This window comes from Coenobita brevimanus, chromosome 16 (genome assembly GCF_032717465.1).
Source record: "Coenobita brevimanus isolate Jiangsu-jjx chromosome 16, ASM3271746v2, whole genome shotgun sequence".
NCBI classification, from domain to species: Eukaryota; Metazoa; Arthropoda; class Malacostraca; order Decapoda; family Coenobitidae; genus Coenobita; species Coenobita brevimanus.
The window spans coordinates 19,522,440-19,542,174 of NC_136969.1; the positions used below are offsets into that span (position 1 = coordinate 19,522,440).

Consider the following 19,735-nt stretch of genomic DNA (forward strand, 5'->3'; position numbering starts at 1 on the left):
TACCTGATCATTATTTCTGGTCGTTTCTTCTTCTAATGCTATGTAAACATTGTCCTCCACATTGTCATCGATTGGGGAATCATTCTGGCCCTGAATATCTTTACTAGGCAGGTCACTGGTAACAGGTCTTTTGCCAAGACAATGGCGTGAGGGGGGGAGGGGGGAGGTTATGCAGTGTAAGGCATTGTCCCTGCTTGGCATCTTGTAGAGGAATAGAGGAAGGTGTCCCGTGTATACATACGAAAAATCACGTGCGAAAATTGAAAATTGTGCAAATTAGGGACCTTGCAATTGCACGACGTACTGGTACGTCGCCGGGACTGGCAAATGCAAATCGTTGCAACGTACCCATACGTCGACGGGATGGGGCGGGTTAAGAGAAGGCTGTATGAGGGTGTTGTGGTACCGACTGCATTATATGGGGCTGAAACATGGAATATGGGTGTAGCAGAGAGGGAAAAGTTTGAATGTAATGGAGATGAGGTGTCTGAGGAATATGTGTGGAGTGATGCGTATGGATCGGGTGCGAAATGATGAAGTGCGAAGGAGAACTGGAGTTGTTCGGAGATGGCTGGTAGAGTTGAGCAGAGGGTGTTGCGATGATTTGGGCATATGGAGAGAATGGATAATGAGCGATTGGTGAAAAAGATAACTAGATCTGATGTGAGAGGTGTAAGGCTGAGAGGAAGACCACGAATAGGATGGATGGACAGTGTGAAGAGAGTGTTGGATGCGAGAGGGATGTCTGTAGAGCAAGGAAGAGTGGCTGTGCGTGACAGAAATAAATGGAGAGAAATTGTGAATGAATAAGTGATGACGCAGCCCTGAGGGGATATTCTCCTGCATTTGGTCTGATCATCTAGTCAGGTCAGGTGCGGGTAAGGGGATGGGTCTGTTATGATGTGGCAGGAGTAAACCAGTTCTGCTCTCGGGCCCTGCTGCGGATGTCACTGATTGCATTGCGCAGTTGACCCTTGTGCGGTGTGGTGCGGTGAGGATCTGTCTGTTCTCCCCTTTGGGGCTAAGATGCGAATGAATGTGTTTGAATGGATGAGTAAATGGGGAGTGGGTCGTCCTGTCTCGGCTACCTCCCTTTCCTTGGGGGAAGCAGCCTAGGTATATATATATATATATGTATATGGCTGAATCGGTAGAGAGGCGGCCTGCAGTCCTGATGGACGCAGGTTCGAATCCCGGCTGGGGCAGGGAATAGTTTAAGGATTTGAATTTCATAAAAAGCAGACTTTCCTGATCTATCACATGACCCGCCGACATGTCGTAAAAATACCCCCGCTAATACCAATACACCAGTCCTGTATGAGACAGCCCTAGCATGTATTCAGTATGTACGTTGGGTGTTAGTGCCTAAGTGGTGACATGTGGAGGTGTAGGAGGACTACTGGGCATTGGGATAGGCTACTGCCCCCGAGATATAGGCCTTGAAGCCTTTGCCCAGAGTCGGACACATAATATATATATATATATATATATATATATATATATATTGCGCCCTCCTCGTCCCTATCCCAGAAGGCTAACCATCTCTCTCTCTCTCTCTCTCTCTCTACATAATGTACACAATGAATACATTGGGTTACGAGAGAAGTAGAAACACGAGTAATGGAGAGAAGGATGGCGTTGGTATTCAATGTTAAAGGATGGACTATTTCAAATCTGCTGTAAACTGGTGATTCAAGGGTGCTTCCAAGTTGCAGACAAGAGCTTTTAAGACTAGCGCTGAATTTGGTAGATGTCTGTGATCATCGTGCTTTGAAAGTGGATGTAGAAAAAAGCAAAGTGATGGTTGTTGTGAAAGAAGGTGGAGAGAATTGAGAGAAAATAGAGGAAAATTATGAGCAAAAGAAGGGGAAAGTAGAGTCTGTCTCTATCTATCTATTACCAGACGCCTCAATCTCGTACGGGGTGGCCACAAACAAATCGCCTCCAGTCGCCCTGTCCCCAGCCATTTCACTGCCCTGTTCCCAACTCAACCCCCCCTCTCTCATACACCTCTCCACTCCATCCCTCCATCTCATCCTCGGCCTTCCCCTCCCTCTCCCCCCTCCACCTCACTCACATACACTCTCCTCGTCAGTCTCTCACCCTCCATCCTCTCCACATGGCCAAACCACCTCAGTGTGTTCCTCCTAACGCTTCCTATTACATTAACATCCACACCACAACGCTCCTCTTTATCCTCATTGTTCAGCCTGTCTCTCCATGTGACTCCACAGGCCCCTCTTGAGTAACTCATTTCCACTGCTCTCATTCTTGACTTGTGTCCTTCCAACAACGTCCAAGCTTCACATACATACGTTAGAGTTGTTATCACAATACTGTCATGTAGTAACTTTTTCACTTCCATGCTCACTTCCCTGTTTCTTATCACTGCTTTCAAGGAACCAGCAACCTTTGGTCCTTGTTGTACCTTTCAAGCGCTTCAAGCTCCAAACTTCCATCCTTACTCATCACACTACCCAAGTACTTAAACGTACTCACATTTTCCATTTCCTCACCATCCAACCTCACTATACATTCACTGACCATCACTTTACTCTTCCCTACATTCACCATTAGATTCCGTTTCTTACACACTCTCCCAAACTCATCCATCAAGCCTTGCAGCTCCCCTTCGTCTTCACTCAACAATATAGTATCATCTGCAAACAACAGTACAGGGAGTTTCCAAAAACTACCATCTCTCACCAGGGACACTCCAACATCCACTGCCCTACCTTGTACCTCTTTTATTACCCCATCCATGTACAGATTGAATAACCATGGAGACATGACACATCCCTGTTTCAACCCAACCTTCAATGAGAAAAATTCATTCAGTTCACCATCCACACTCACAGCAGCCTTAGCACCATCATACATACTCTTCATAGCATTCAACAACTTCCCATCTACTCCATATTTTGTTAATACTTTCCACAATCCTTGTCTATCCACCCAGACATATGTTTTCTCCAAATCCATGAAAGCCACATACAACTTCTTTCCCTTCTCTAGAAACTTTTCCACTAAAGATCTAAGAATGAATATCTGATCTACACAACCTCTTCCCTTCCAAAAGCCTCCCTGTTTTCTCCACTAATTCCCCTGTTCCTTCCCTAACTCTGTAAATAAGTATCCTACCATACACTTTTCCTATTACACTAAGAAGACAAATGCCCCTGTGATTAACACACACTTTTTTTCCCCTTTTTCCTTTGTACAAGGGAATAATTATACCTGACTTCCAATCCTATGGGACTCTACCTTCCCCCAAACCAATCTGCACATTTTCCACACCCATTCTACTCCTATCTCTCCCCCCTGCCTGAGCATTTCACCACACATTACATCAACTTCTGGGGCTTTCCCCAATTTGACTTTCTTCGTTGCTTCCAGAACTTCTATCCTACTGATTTCTTCCTGTCTTCTCACCTCCCTCCTTCTCCCAGCCATTCCCCAGCCACTTATACTCGCACTACTTCCATCCTCTATGTTCAACAATTCCTTAAAGTGTTCTCCTCATCTGCTCACTTTTAATCTCCACTAGTAATCTACCATTTTTATCTTTCACTCCCCTGCAAACTTCACTGCTACCCTGTCTTACTCTCTTCACCTCTTACCAGAACATTTTCTTAGTCCCTCCACTTTACACTGAAAATCCTTCCAAAATCCTCATCCACTGTCTTCTTACTCTCTCTTACTAATCTTTTCACCTCTCTCTTCCTTTCTACATATAAGTCTCTCTTCTGCCTCTCAACTTCTTCCACGCCCCTATTTCTCATCCATTCATTGCATGCTTTCTTCTTTTATGCCACAGCCTGTCTCACCTCGTCATTCCACCATGGTGTTCTTTGCACCCCCCTCTGTCTTCTCTTCACCCCATACATCCCATCACATGCTGCACATATTTCTTCTGTGAATATCCTGCACACACCTTTCACATCCCCCATCTGCTCCAATTCATATTTACCCAGTTGTTCCTCCACTTCTCTCTTATACTCTGCCTTTTTCTCATCCTCTTGTAACCTTTTCACTCTCCTTGCAACTACTCCTTCTTCCCATCCTTCCCTTCTTCTATTTCTCCATCTTACTTGGATCTTGATTCTGGCCACCACCAAGTAGTGGTCAGGAAGTCCACTCCCCCAACCTCTATAAGCCCTTGCATCCATTACACATCTACGCATCCTTTTATCCACACACACATAATCAATCGTTGCCTTCCTTTCATTTAGTTCACCACCCACCCTTCTCATCACTCGCCATGTATACCTGTGGATCATTTTGTGCCTGAAGAGGGTATTGGCTATCACCAACCCCCTCCCGGCACAAATGTCCACTAACGCACTGCCATTCTCATCTATCTCAACAGGTACATCTCACTCATCAACTATTCTATCCACCCTCACATATCCTACTTTACCATTCATATCACCGATCAAAAACACTCTCATTCCTTCCAAACTTTTCCATGCACACTTCCACATTTGTCCAGAACTCTTCTCTCACTCTGCTTACATGTTCTTGCGTTGGTGCATACACGCACACAATCTCCCACATTTGTATTTCATCTTTCAATGTTATCCACACATTCCTTGACCCAACTGATCCATACTCTCTTATGTTCTTCTTCCATCTTTTACTCACAACAATACACACTCCTTCTTTTGCTTTCTCATTCTCACCTACTCCTGCACATATACCCCATCCATACTCCTATTCTCTCACACTGTCTCCTCTCCATTTAGTTTCAGTTACTCCACATACATCCACTTTCGCACCCTCAAGCACCTGGACAATCTCTCTGTCTTTTACCTAATCATTCGTACCCCTTACATTCCATGTTGCGACCCGTACCATGTCAATTGTCCGGTCCTTGGTTGTCATCTTTTGGTCAGTCCTAGTCTGAGGCTTCTTGTTCGTCTTTTTGGTTAGCTGTTTCCCGGGGAGGGCACTAACCCTCCAGCAACGTTTTAGTCACCTCGTACGACAAGCAAGGATGCTGGGGGAGTATTCTTGAAAACCCTCCTACCCCCAGGGGGGTAGAGTCACAAGGACTAAAATAATTGGCTGTTGCTATGAAGGTCTTCATAAGAAGCAGAGGTCTGAGTGTGCCGACGGCGAGACGTGTGCCTGAAGTATTTCATTTTGCCAGCTCTGACATGCGAGTTTCAAACTATGGTGTAACATGAAAATTAAAAAGGAAAAAAAAAAAAGAGTAAGAGCAGTAGAGACGGGACTGTTGAATATGTGTGTTGTGAGGAGAGTGGATGGGATAAGGTTTCATATGATTTGTGTTAGATGCTAAGTATGAAAGTCTGTGGTAACCAGGGTTTTACAGAGAGTGCTTAGACGGTATGGTCCTACGGAGACAATCGGCGTGGATAGAGTGCTGAAAAAGGTGTATCTGAGCAAGTTTGAAGGTGAAAGGAGGCGTCCACGGCCACAAACAAGATAGATAGATATCGTAAATGAGCGACAAATTAATATGTGAGGAGAGGAAAAATGAAAGCTATTGACACTAAAGAACTGGCAAGAGATCAAATTAGCTGAATGAATTCTGTGGGGAATGTATGATCAAGGTTTGGCACCCTTTTTTAACTTGAGTGTCATAAGGCTGACAATCTTGGACACGTGAGTATGAAGCTACTTTCCGAATAAGTTTTGATCTATCAAGTGGAGCTAGGATTCAGGTGGCTTGAATGGTGAATGAGTGGAAGCGCGGCCCATCCTACTGGGCAAGCTTTGTTTAGCGTCCCACACTATCAAGTTCTTTTTAGTTCTCCGGACCCTTTCTAATCCCAGTCTATGGAGCCAAGGGAGGTATGGATGATGCTGAATAATTAACTAATTAATTAATTAATTAAATAATTCTAGAACATTATGACTGAGTTTCACGACAGTTGCTTGATACAAGTGATATATGGTCACAGAAATGGAAACCGAAGTGTTTGAAGGACTATTAATATTTACAAGAGCAAACTAATATATAGTACAGTATATATTTTATACTCTGCAGAGATTTCAGTGTTTTTTTAATGGTTGGTACTACTGGAAGACAATTTTCATGAGAGCTTTAAAGAGGTATGACATGCCACGTTTGGCCTAATAGCTGAGGGGAAAAAAAGTTTGGTGTTCTGTTCTTGTGTAGTGGAAATGTTTATTTTGGGGGGCGTTTTCGTCCAAGTCTGAATCTTTTGGGGGGAAAAAGTCTGGTACCACTGGAAAACAATTTCTATGACAATTTCAGAATGGTGTGACATTCCACGACTGGCTCAGTAGCTGAGTTGAATTCAGTGTTTTTGGTGTCCTCAAGCAGGGAAATTTTTACAAGCCAAACGTGGCAAAAACTTTCCACACTATATTTGGTTTGAATATGCAGAGGTGTTCGTATCAAACAAATAAATTTACCATGCCACAGAAAATGTCGGAAGGTCTTAGCTATTACATTCGTGACCGCCATTTAAAAATCACAGTGAGGCATATAGGAACTATTGTTTCTAATTCCTTCGTAAAAAGATGTCTTGCCGAAACTGCACTGAATTGTTTGGGTAAAGTATGAATATGGCACAAAAGCACGGATTCTTTATTAAAAACTATTACTGTATTAACCCTTTCACCGATAAAGGTACTGTGCTGTAAATAAATTGTCCAGTGGCAACAAGAATGATAATACAGCACATTATAGTGAATGAACGGAAAACATGACTTGTTCTGAGTCCGTCTCCTTGTAAGATCTTACCACTTAAACTGAATAAAATCATCTATCAAATATAAAAGATAAAAATATATGAAAGAACATTGCGGTCAAAGGGTTAGTACTCTGTCATCCGCTATTCAACGTTTTAAAGTCAAAGTTTGTATACATATCACTTTAGAATACAAAGCAGTATTAACCTGTTGATGCTATTGAACTTTTTAAAATAAAAGTTTGTATAAATTTCATAATAATGAATATAAAGCAGTATTAACCTGTTGACGCTTTTCAACTTTTTAAAGTCAATGTTTGTCTAAATTTCATAATAAAGAATACAAAGCAGTACTAACCTGTTGAAAAACATTATGATCTCAGAAGGATTGCATTGTGGGCGATTAAGGAGGTTCCTCAACACATCTTTACTGCGGTCTTTTCACCTTTACTTGTCCTAGATTTTTATCTTTTTGCGGCTGATGTCACGTAGTTCGTTGGCAGAATCAGACAATTCTACAACTATAGATTCTTGCAGCAGTACTTCTTTGTGACCAACATCGCCTTCAATTGCCGATCTACTATTACATACATCTCAGCTTTCAAGATGTATACATGACAATTTTAGGCCATGCAGATCAAAAAAAGTATAGTTCATGCTGTACCTAGTAATGCAATTATTTTACAGTATTCAAGTAGAGGAGATTGCGGTTTTAGGCCGAGTCAGAGCAAAAACAGTATAATTTATTTTTGCACATGGTACTGTAATTATTTCTTGGAGGTCATATATAATATTCATGTTGATGCACAGGTGATATACTCGTAAATAACCGTCAAGTGACTAATAACCCGTACTGTTTAACAGCTAATGAAGAGGTGTTACAAATGCTTCCTGAGCTGACGAGATGAGGTGTTTGAGTGTCATATTCTAAGTAACATGAGAGGCTTCGTAGTACCTCATTCTTAGAGATTTATTCTGTATCTTACATTCCTAACATTTTCTAGTATCCTATTTGTAATGTTGTGGTACTGCGATAAAGAATAACATACATGAGGATACCGAGGTGTAATGTGCAAATTAAATCGCTTTGGAAAAGGTATTACGAAATCTCAAGTCACTTATAATACGGCCCTTAAGTCTCTTATCACTCTAATATCAAGGTCATTCTCTCTCTCTCTCTCTCTCTCTTACCTTCATCTCATCTCCTTCGATGTCGAGGGAGAAGAAGTCAACCTGAGAGACGTTGAGTGCCAAGAGGAGAGTGTATAGCGGTAACAATTTGATTTTAACTCCGTTTTTCACTCCAGACACTACGCGACCCACCCCTCTCATGTTTGGCCTGGAGGGATTGTGGAAGGGTTAGTTGATGGAGGGGTTGTGTAAGGGCTCATTGATGGTGAGGTTAGTTAAGAACATAAGAAGAGAGGATAACTGCAGCAGGTCGGTTGGCACATGCTAGGCAGCTCCTGGAAGAGTAACTGAACAACTAGAATGAGATAAGGACAGCAAAGAAGAATGCCGGTTACAGCACTATCCTGATGAATCAAACTCCCTTCAGCATTCTCTTGTTGCCATAATTCTTCCTACAAGCACGTAATCAATCAAGCTCCATTCAACATTCCATTCAGTCTCTCTATAACATATATATTTAAATGCTATAGTTATGTTTAAATACCAATTACCCAGGTACTGATGTGTGGCCTATTCTGACACAAGCTGTTCAGCTGTTGTCCATTAATGTTTTCCCCTGGGCCTGGCACTTCAAAATGGCCCTTGACATCTATCATTGAGCTGGTTTCAACTCTCCCATATATCTGGTCCAATTTTTTTTTTCTTCTTACCTCTATCATTTCAGGGAGCATACCATATGTAATGATCAGTTCACTACCCTAAACTTATACCTGACATACAGTATATGCACTTAAAGTTGATACACTACAGTTTTTAACTCCTTTCTACCAATGATACAAGGTATTTAAACTGTTTACTTCCCTATATGTGTCTCATCCCACTTGCTATTTTTACAGATCATCCTGGTATTCTTATCCTACAGTGAGTAATTTCAGTAAACATATTGTATCTGTCAGTATATGAACATTTGTCTACCTGGAGGCAAGTACCATAATCCCTGTAGGAGTGGCTACAAGCAAATCACCTCCATGTCACCCTGTCTTCAGGCTGTCCTCCCTCCAAGCCACACCTTTTCATCCTATTGCTCCATCTCATCCTCAGTCTCCCCCCTCCCCTTAATGCAGTAAACTCTCAATTATCCGTTGTAATTCAGCCAATCCCTACGCCAAATAAAGTGTAATGCTGGATATTGCATATTAGGCTCATCATTGATGGGGTGGAGGTTGTGGACCTGTTAATGGATAGAAGGGTTAATGGATAAAATGGTTAAATGACGGAGGGATGATGGAGAGGTCAACTGATGAAAGGTCTGCGGAAGGGCATAATGACGTTTGGGTTGTGGAGGGGTTTATTGATGGAGGGGTGATAGCGGGATTCATTTATGCAGGGGTTGTGAAGGTGTTAACTGATGTAGAGCTTGTGGGGGCGTTAACTGATGTAGGAGTTGTGGAGGTGTCGATTGGTGTAGGGGGTTGAGGAAGTTTGTTTGATGGAGGGGTCGTGGAGGGATTAACTGATAGAAGGGTTGTGGAGGGTTGAAAGATGGTGGTGTTGTGGAGGAGTCAATTGATGGATATATTATAGAGGGATTATTTGATGGAGGGGTGATGGAAGAGTCATTTGATGTAGAAGCTGTGGAGTGGTTAACTGATGTAGGGATTAACTGATGGAGGGGTTATTATAGGCTTATTTGACGAAGGGGATGCAGGGAGTTAGTTGATGGAGGGATGGTGATACTAGGAATATGTGTGACCACGAATTCGATATCATTAACTATTCTTTTTGATCATGGCATTCCTGTTGTAAAATTTTTGTATTAATGTCTACTGCTATTTTACTCACGTCACTGCCACTGTTTACTATTTCACTGTTATAGACATTAGAGAAAACTTCTGATTTCTGCCATTACCAAACCTTTGATCGGATGCTTTCAGATTTCTTTTGTCACTTAATCTCTTGAATCTGGTGACGTACTTTAAACTTTGTTCTTGCTACATCCAGACGACTGTATCAGACTTGGAAATATAAAATAGTAAATAAGTTAATGAGGCCTGTATCTTATTCCTCCATTTCCAAAGCTCTCCTAAGCCCAATAAGTTCTTCTGAAGCCAGTAAATTTAAATGAAAATAATACGTCATTGGACCTCAGAGGAGTAAGATATTAAATTTTGCTCATATCAGTGTTTTGGGTACTTCTTCTTCTTGATTCTCTTAACTTCTCCATTTTCCTGTAATGTTTACCTACTTTCTTTATCCTCCTCCTCTTTCTAATCTTCGGTTCTCCTTCCTTTTTCTCTCCTACTTCCTTTCTTCCCTGTTATTCATCCTCCTCCACATCATCATTATCATCACATCCCATTCTTTCCCTCCGCCTCCTACACCTCCTCCTCCTCCTCCTCCTCCTCCTCCTCCCCTACTCCCTCTTTTTTTCTTCGTTTTCTTCTTCTTCATATCGAACCAGTTCAACTACCTCTAACAAGCGATAACCACCATTAAGGACAAATTATCTAGCCTGCCTCTATTTGCCCTTGCGATGACGTTATTCCGTTTCTCGAGGAGTTCCTCTGCACTCACTGAAATCTTGCTGTTGTTCTTTGGAGATTATCTTCCCCCCAACTTTTAGAGCTGCTTTGTTTGCTGTTTTCATGAAATTTGGATGAATTCATTTTGCACAGCCATGTATTTCACCTACCAGCTACAGGAAATATACTGGTAACTGCGAGCATTGATGGATAAGCACCTCCGCGAGGGTAAAGTGAGAATAAGGCATTGCACCGCTCATCTCTGATTGGCCAGCAGAGATCAGCAGAATGGGGACATGCGGGAAAGCTTATTTTTTTCCGCCAATATTTCAGCCATCATCTTGAGAGTATATGGTCTCACAAAAATCCACAAAATACTCTATACACATTTAGTACTGAATTGAATATGGTGAGGAGAGAGAGAGAGAGAGAGAGAGAGAGAGAGAGAGAGAGAGAGAGAGAGAGAGAGACTGGTACTTTTTAAAGTTATTAATTACGGCAAACAAAATTACCATATAAAAACGGATGAGCTGATAAACCAAACAACAGGATATTGAATGGTACAAAATAAAACAAAGTCAATAAAATATTCTCCCCTGTAAGTGATGACCCTAAGAGGAGAGCTTACATACAAAACTAGAAAGCACACAGAAAGCTCATACCCCCGCCAATGCCGCATGCAGATCCTGATCGGCCCCCAAATTAAACAAATTCTTTCTTGGCCCATGGCCCACCTTTCCACAAAATTTCCTTGAAATTCATTGAGAACTTATATTATGCGGGATACACAGGATCAGGATCAGGATCTACTCCCAAATTTAATCAATTCTTCCTTTGCCCATGGCCCACTCTTCCACAAAAATTCATTGAAATTCGTTGAGAACTTTTGGAGATCTCGTGGGGACAAACAAACAAACAGACAAACATAGGTCAATACATAACCCCCTCCAACTTCACTGACGGAGGTCAACATAACAGAATCACAAGCTAAATCAAAATAGGCCACAATCATACTAAGAGAGAGAGAGAGAGAGAGAGAGAGAGAGAGAATGAACAGCAGCAGCAGGAGCAGACAGGTAAAGAAGTTTCATGCTTAGACAGCACCCCAGCACTGGTCACCAAATGGACTCCCAATCTCTTCAAGCCACGTCCCACCCCACCACCAACCACTCACATGCAACCAGGAGAGAAAAGTGGGATGGGCGTTTCCGCCTGCTCTCACTGTTGCAAGTGTAGTTCTGTGTTTTTTCTCTCACGGCTACAAGATTCGGCTGTTTCATCTCCCTCTCTCCTGAGTTCTAGTATTACCTTACCTCTCATCATGTTCCAGACACTTCCTGCATAACCTTACTTTAAAACGGTTATATTTTTCATTGTTACTAGTTAATTGACATAGTAATCCAGTCATGAGAAAGTTTACTCAGATCATACTGGAGCATGATGGTAATGAAGTCGATAACAAATTGGGAGACAATATATTGAGAACCCAAGATAATTTAGCCCCCAAAGGCATTTCAGAACACATACATATAATACAGCATTAAATTAATGTTTGACTAACCTCTTCACTTCTTGAATATATCAATCTGGCAGTAGGCAACATAGACCAAAAAAAAAAAAAGACATCCTAGTGATTAAGGTGTTAAAGTTGTTGTTGCTGTTGTTTTTGTTGCATCAGGCTCATCTGGATGTGAACCCCGGGAATTGCTGGCTGAATTTGCCCTCCTTCCATAATCCACTCCCCTTTCGGGAACTTGAATGTCTGCATAACCTGGGAACGGAGCCAGACGGTTTCACTGTTGCCACTAGGTAAAGATATCCCTCTCCAGCATCTGCTGTAGGTCACAAGACAGGAACACGTACTGTTAATGCGAGGATATCTGTGAAGGAGAGTACATTGGCCATTCTGCCGCTGTGTTGCAAAGCCAGTACAAAATTGTACAAATGTGGCAGCGTCTCCCGCTTTGCATAAACATTATTTAACCTTTGTACTCCTCGTGGCATGATACATGGCTTCCCCGGCAGGCTCCATGAGGCCACGATCGTGGCTGCCTTCAAATCTCCCGCTCATGTGAGAATGGAAAGTGTTTTGTTGAGGCTAGACGTCACACATCGAGGCTTATGATTGGCCTATTGTTTCCCACTCTCTCTCTTTAGCTATCCAATCACGTCCCAGCGTTTATTATACAGTAGAGCCAAATAGAGAATAGTAGGTCCGCCATCTTGCTTGTGAGTCAGTGGAAATCTGGTACATGCAATAGATTATCCTTTTTAGCAGATGTATAAGTGAAATAGCTGGTAGGTACATATATATATATATATATATATATATATATATATATATATATATATATATATATATATATATATATATATATATATATCCACCAGCAAATGAGTATTTCAGGCATAAGTTGTGATATATGACATTGGATGACAGTGCTGTTTTGGGCTATTATTGACGGAAATAAGTGAATGTGTACTTGCTATGTCTGCCCCAAGTGAAACAAGGGATTTTGCCCAGAATGCTACCCCAACTACCAAAAGAGGCCCAGGGAATAATCTGTATGTCTTGTAGGAAAATCTATACACTTGTATGACTTCGAATACCAGTAAGTTTCATGTCTGTGCACATATTACATGAGTTGTAAATTCTTCACTTTTTTGGCCAGCAACATCACTTTTTTATTTTGTTTTTTATGTCTGCCCATGATCAATATTTCTTCTATCTGATTTTATCATGGCAAAGAGCAGCTTCTAAGCTTTCAAATGATATATTCTTGCCCCATATTTTGCTCTAGTATTTTGAGTGCAAAAAATAGCAAACAAAATAGACCAGTTTAAAATTTTCCGACCGTTTTTGTGCACACATGCTCACGATGCCGCGAAATTTAAGTCCGGAGTATAAGGGTATTAAGGATACCATGCGCCTGAAAGGGTACGGGGCGATCCAATGCTGGTAATGGCAAGCTCACCATTAGCTTACTGCCAATTCACGCAAATAATCAGTCAATGCATTTATAAACATGGTTTAAAGCCGTTGTTTTGGGACAAGAGTCTCATGCTATATTACCCATAATTAGAAGCATCTTTCACACCGACATCAATAGTAATTCTTGTACCCTTTATAACAGATTATCTGTTCACAGTCAATCAAATATACCTTTTCCCATCTAAGAAAGATGACATTGGTCACCATCAACACTACCATGGAACTCATCATGGTCACTAAGAAACAGAACACTGTCACCTTCGCTAGTGAATCAACAATTGACGTAAATGTTGCACATCATTACATGTTTTTCACCTTTGTCCTGCGTACATCTTCACATTTCAGCCAGCTGAAACAGTCCATGGCGATACGACTATCATTAGAAACCATGGCATTCATCAGCACTGCAACTTCACATTTGCTCCAGAAAATCTCACCCATCATCTACACATCTGTCATTCGCAGTTCTTCTACTTCATTCATAACACATCAGTCTTAGTGATTTGTTCAAATACACCACCATCTCATCCTTCGGCATCAGGTCTATACATAGCACCTGACTATTGTCCTGTGCTTACACCTTCTTCGTCAACCTTAGCTACGAAAAGCCATTATGCCATCCTCAGTCACACTTACAAGCACTTCCAACCACTAACTAAGATTATTTTAAACATGAGTACACATATTAAGTTGACTCCACTTAAGTTTGAAACCTTGCAATTGATCAATCAAACAATTAAGCCCTGAAAAGAGTATAGTATGAATATGTTCAATCCATTTTATGTGTATAGCCCAGCTCCAGTTGTCTTTATAATCTCCATCATTTTTGCTATATTACTATTGGCTATGCACAGAATGGAATTTAGGATTGCAATGTTAGGATCATTATTCACGGGGGAAGGGCAGTAAACATTCAAGTGAGGCCCACTGAATGAAAGTTGTATATTTGTATACCATCATCATCATCATCATCATCATCCGGACCTCCTTTCCCACCCAAGGGCAGGGTGAGGAGTAGCAATGTCCAGAAAGCACAAACTTGCCCAATCCAAATAGGCCACGCTTTCATTCACTCATAATTCAAGCCCCCGGAATCCTGGCTCTATCGGATAAGCCAAAAACATTCACCACATTCTGCAGCTTCACACAAACGTATCATATTGAGTCAATCCGGACGCTGCCATGCTCATAGTACGAATATAATTTATATATATAAAAAATGGAAAAGAAAAAACTTATGGGGCCACATATCATATAGTGCATATATAATTAAACTCATATACATGTATATAATTAAAATAACAATATTACTACATCTCATCTCTCTCTCTCTCTCTCTCTCTCTCTTTCTCTCTCTCTCTACACACACACACACACACACACACACACACATATATATATATATATATATATATATATATATATATATATATATATATATATATATATATATCAGCAGCAGCAGCCGTTTGAGTGTCCACTGCAGGACCTGCCTATCCCGACCGTAGTGCGGACGATACAGCTTATGTATCTCTACCATGTGGCGTAGGCTCTCTGGTAGAGATTGTATGTCGTGAGAAGTGTTTGTAAGTGTGAGTGTTGTGTTGGAGTGGCTTTGGAAATGTGTGTAGTCTGTGAACCAAGTGTAATCGTCTCACGGAAGCCGACTGGGTGCAAGCATACTTTATAGTACGCTACACTGGTTGAACCACAGCACCCCTTATGTATGTTAAAGCAGTACGTGGCTGGAAGAACGCTCCCAAAGTGTATTACCTAGGCGGGGCTTGAACCCTCCTTCTCCCATGTGCGAAAACGCACACTCAACCATTGTACCCCACAGAGGCTCCATATATATATATATATATATATATATATATATATATATATATATATATATATATATATATATATATATATATATATATATATATATATATATATGCAGCAAGTATATTACTTATGGCTGATTCTTGATATAATTGACTACTGTAGACTTGCCACTGTATTACTATCATATTACCATTGTGTAAATATCTGCACATATGTCATACATACACAGTTATGCTGCTGCAATATTTCACTACTCTATATTATGTTTCTGCAATTTTGTTATGTCACTACAATATTATGAAGAATACCATGTATGTTTGTTCAACATACTCATATCAGTGTACCATGTAACCCTATGCTTTGTATATTGTACTATATACAAATGTCGTGGGTACGACAGTTTGACATGAATGAGTGATGTGTGGGCAATAATATGTTGACACAATATGTAATATTTAACTATGTAACTATAGCTATAGTGTAGGTGACATTATGTAAAGCAGGTAAATATGTCCGAGATCTCAGGGAGAGGTTAGATACATTTTTTCATAGTAAGACACTCGTGTCCCAAACACAGGATGACCTGATGGAAGCTGTTTACGTGTCGGAAGCGAGATTCACACACACAGACATACACACGCACTTACGTACGCCCACGTACGCCCACACACTTTAGCCGGAAGTCAGAGGAGGATATAAGTCCGAAATCACATGTAGGAGAGTCAGAGAACCAGAGATCTCGACAGAGAGGCAGCCAGGGAAGAAGGAAGGACAAGGAGAGTAGGAGCTTAAAGAGACTGAAGTAGGAGGAAAGCTACAAGCACAAACTGCTACCACCCATACACGGGTCACGTTAAGCTCTTTAACTTTTCAGCCAAGCAACTGTCTCACAATAAATCTCCATCAACCCCAATCTGCCTATTTCATCACCTCACCTCACTTAAAATACGAAGAGGAAAACTGGATAGAGACGACCTACTCTGACGTTCCCTTACAACGCCAACATTTATTTTCTCTCTTTGCTTGGGTCTTTTCAGTCAATCAGGCAAGATAATACATATTCTCTCTCTCTATAACAAATAGATAAAGGTCACATAATCCTGACATCTGGTGGCCTTTGACAAGAGGGTGAGAGAAAGAAATGGGTACTTATATTCCTGAGATGATCTCCGTAATGCTCGAAGCACATTCTGAGGTCTCCCAGCTATGGAATCAATACTCATTCCATGGAAAGTAAAAAAAAAAAAATATTGCCTGAGGGTGATCCAATACACACCAGCAGCATGTCAAAAAAGCTGCTTCTTGAGAAGATCTACAGACTTTATTGGAGGGGTGCGACAGCTTTATTAAAAAAAAAAAAAGAATGATTGGAAGACCCAATAGATGAAGAAGATTTATACAGAAAATAATAGGTCATTTATGACGAACTTCTCCCTAAGAGAGTCAGGGAACGTATATGTTCCTGTACAAGCTGCTCTGGGTCATTAAGAATGGCTTTCATGCCAGGTGAATCAGTGAACAGAGGAAAACCAAAGTCTTTGTTGAACATTAAATCTAAAATTGAGATTTCAGATAAAGGAGAAGAAGAATGTATTTCATTGTAGAAGAAAGTTAGTCAGAAATTCTCGGCTAGTCAGTTGAATCAGAAGGTGGAAAAACAGAATTTATTTGGAGAATGACGGGATGATCATAGCCAGAGCGTAGAAAATGGGAAAGATTCAAAGTCAGGAACATGAGAGCAAGTTGGACTACTGATCACTTACACACAAATGCCTGGTTTGGCTTGGGAATTTGTATTGATAATATAGATAAAGAGAGAAAAGGGATTCCGTCATTGCTATGTCAGGTGAATTTCCTTGAAGAAAAGATGGTGTTAAACAGAAAGAAAATCCAAAGAAAGGTAATAAATCAGGCTGTGTGTGTGTGTGTGTGTGTGTGTGTGTGTGTGTGTTCTTACTTTATTGTTCCTACCTAACTGTATCTTAACAGGAATGAGACAAGCTCGTACTGTCCCGTGTATGAAATAACTTTTATCATACATATCCTTAAAAATATTAATTGCTTTGGCACACAGTATTTCCTTCGGTAGTGCATTCCAGTGATCAATTGCCCTATTTGAGAAGCGGAATTTCCTTTCGTCTTTATCGCATCTCTTTTTATTTATTTTTTTGCAGTGTCCTCATGCTGATGCCTCCCCATAGGATATACACTCATTTATATCTATTTTCTCTTTCCCTGAAATGCGTTTATGTAACATTATCATGTCTCCTCTTTTCCTTCTCTCCTGTAGTGTTGGTTGACTCAGTTTTTTGTAGTCTTTCTTCGTAGATTAGATCCCTTCAGCTTGGCACCCATCTTGTAGTGGACATTTGTACTTTTTTCAATCTTATCTATATGATTTTTGAGATGAGGATTCCAGACTACTGATGCATACTCCAGGGTTGTTCTGATGAATGATATTCTCTTTCTCAGCAAGTCTTTATTTATGTATGTTAATACTATTTTCATATTAGCAAGCAGGGTAAACATGTTCCATGCCTTCTCACTGATGTGGTCAAAAGGAGATATTCTGTTATTGATAATCACTCCTACGTCCTTCTCTCATTCTGATATGTGGAGGGTTGAACTTCCAAAATGATAATCCAAATCTGGTCTTTTTCCACTTTTACCAAACTTAATTACATGACACTTGTTCACATTGATTTCCATTTGCCATTTATTGCTCCATTCATGAACTTTATCTTAACATTGTGGCTTTCTTCAAGAGTGTGTGTTAGCAATTCTCCTTTGTATTTTTGCATCATCAACAGTTAAAACATAACTTGTGCCAGAACTGAGCCCTGCGAGACTCCCATAGTCACTTCCCTCCACGATGAGTAATTACTCCTTAGTACTATTTTCATTTCCTTTTTTTCTGAGAAATTTTCTTTTGCATCCAACAGTACAGGTTGCCTTGGATTCCTCCTTGATGGTACAGTTTCCATGAAAGTCTTTGGTGTGCCACTCTGTCAAATGCTGTCTTGAAATCTAGATAGATACTGTCCCTCTATCCTTCTCTTTTCTGTACTGTTTCTGCAAACCTGTCATAGTAGCTTAATAGATTACTAACACATAATTTCCCATATCTAAAACCGAACTGTCTTTCTGTTGTCATATTGTGTTCTACTAGATGTTTAACCCAAACTTTTCTTATTAGCTTTTCAAATATCTTACTTACAACACTGGTCAGTGATACTGGTCGGTAGTTGAGTGGATTCTGTCTATTGCCTTTTTTGAATTTGGGAAAAAATTTTGTTTTCTTCCAAATATCAGGTAGTTTACCTTGACTTAAGGATTCCTTGAATATAAAATATATTGGTCTACTTAACTCTTTTGCACATGCTTGTAGCAATCAACCTGCAATTTCGTCAGGACCATTTGCTTTTCCTTTGTCTAATATACTTAACTCTTCCTGGTCCTCATTTCTGATATTTGTATATCTGGTAATATGTGTAGGCATGCATGTTTCATATCATCTCCTTCAAAATTATTTTCTTCTGTAAAAACTGATTGAAAATTTTTATTGAGTACTTTACAAATATTTTTTTCTTGTGTATAGATAATCCCCCTGTCCATAATGGACTGTATTCCATCTTTAACTTTGCTTTTGCTTCGGATGTAGCTGTAAAATGGCTTAGGGTGATCACTACTTTTATTTATAATTTCTGCCTCAAACTGTCTTTGAGACTCTCTCCTTATCCTTGTATAACCGTTTCTTGCCTGTTTATAGTTATTGTAAGCCCTTTCACTATTGTGTCTTCTATATCTGTTTCACAGCAAGGCTGTTTTTGTCTTTAAATTTTTTTACGTTCTGTATTAAACAATTTTCATTTTCATTTTTGTTTCTTTGTGCTGTGGGATGTAATTTTTGGCTTCTATTACATAAAACGGACAAAATTTTCTAGATATTGCTATTTAGTCCTGTCCTCTAAGCTCCTTTTCCCATTCTATTTTTAAGAAGTACTTCTCTAGGTCTTGGTAGTTGCCCTTTTTGTAGTTTAGGCTCTTTTTGTAACTCTCATTACTGTTAGCTATGTCAATCCTGAAGTTGCAATTTAATACTGAATGGTCACTATGCCGAATGGAGTGTGATACATTATGATTATCAATATCATTTTCTTGCCTAGTAAATATAAGATGTAGTACTAATGGATCAAGTCCTCATCTTCTGGTGATTTCGTTTACATGTTGTGTTAGGAAAAGCTCCTGCACACAATCCTGGAGCTTTTGGTCCCACCAGCTTTCATGGCTTCTTACATCTAGAATATTCTAATTTATATTTGTATTGAAATCTCCAGTTAATATAATTCTTTCAGATTTCTTTTCCATTCTATGTAGTAATGCTCTTAATCTCTAAATTGTACTCTCCGCCAGGTCTTCATATACACCTCTTTCCCAAACTTTCATTTTGGGTGACATGTATACATTAGCCACAATTACAGTACTTTCCTTTCAGATGTCTTAATGTCTGCTGCAATCAGTTCTACTTATGAGGGTATGTCTAGCTCTACTTCTTTGACTTGTAGATTTTTTTT

General features: G+C 40.2%; 1 protein-coding gene across 1 annotated transcript in view; it reads right to left on the reverse strand.

The window, feature by feature from the left end:
• LOC145390982 (uncharacterized) overlaps positions 1-8,018 on the reverse strand; it is a 14,575-nt gene extending 6,557 nt beyond the window's left edge. Inside the window, exon 1 of the mRNA XM_080265716.1 lies at positions 7,878-8,018. Within this exon, the coding sequence (XP_080121842.1) occupies positions 7,878-8,018 (141 nt within the window). The remainder of the gene's footprint in view (positions 1-7,877) is intronic.
• Between the last annotated feature and the right edge of the window lie 11,717 nt (positions 8,019-19,735).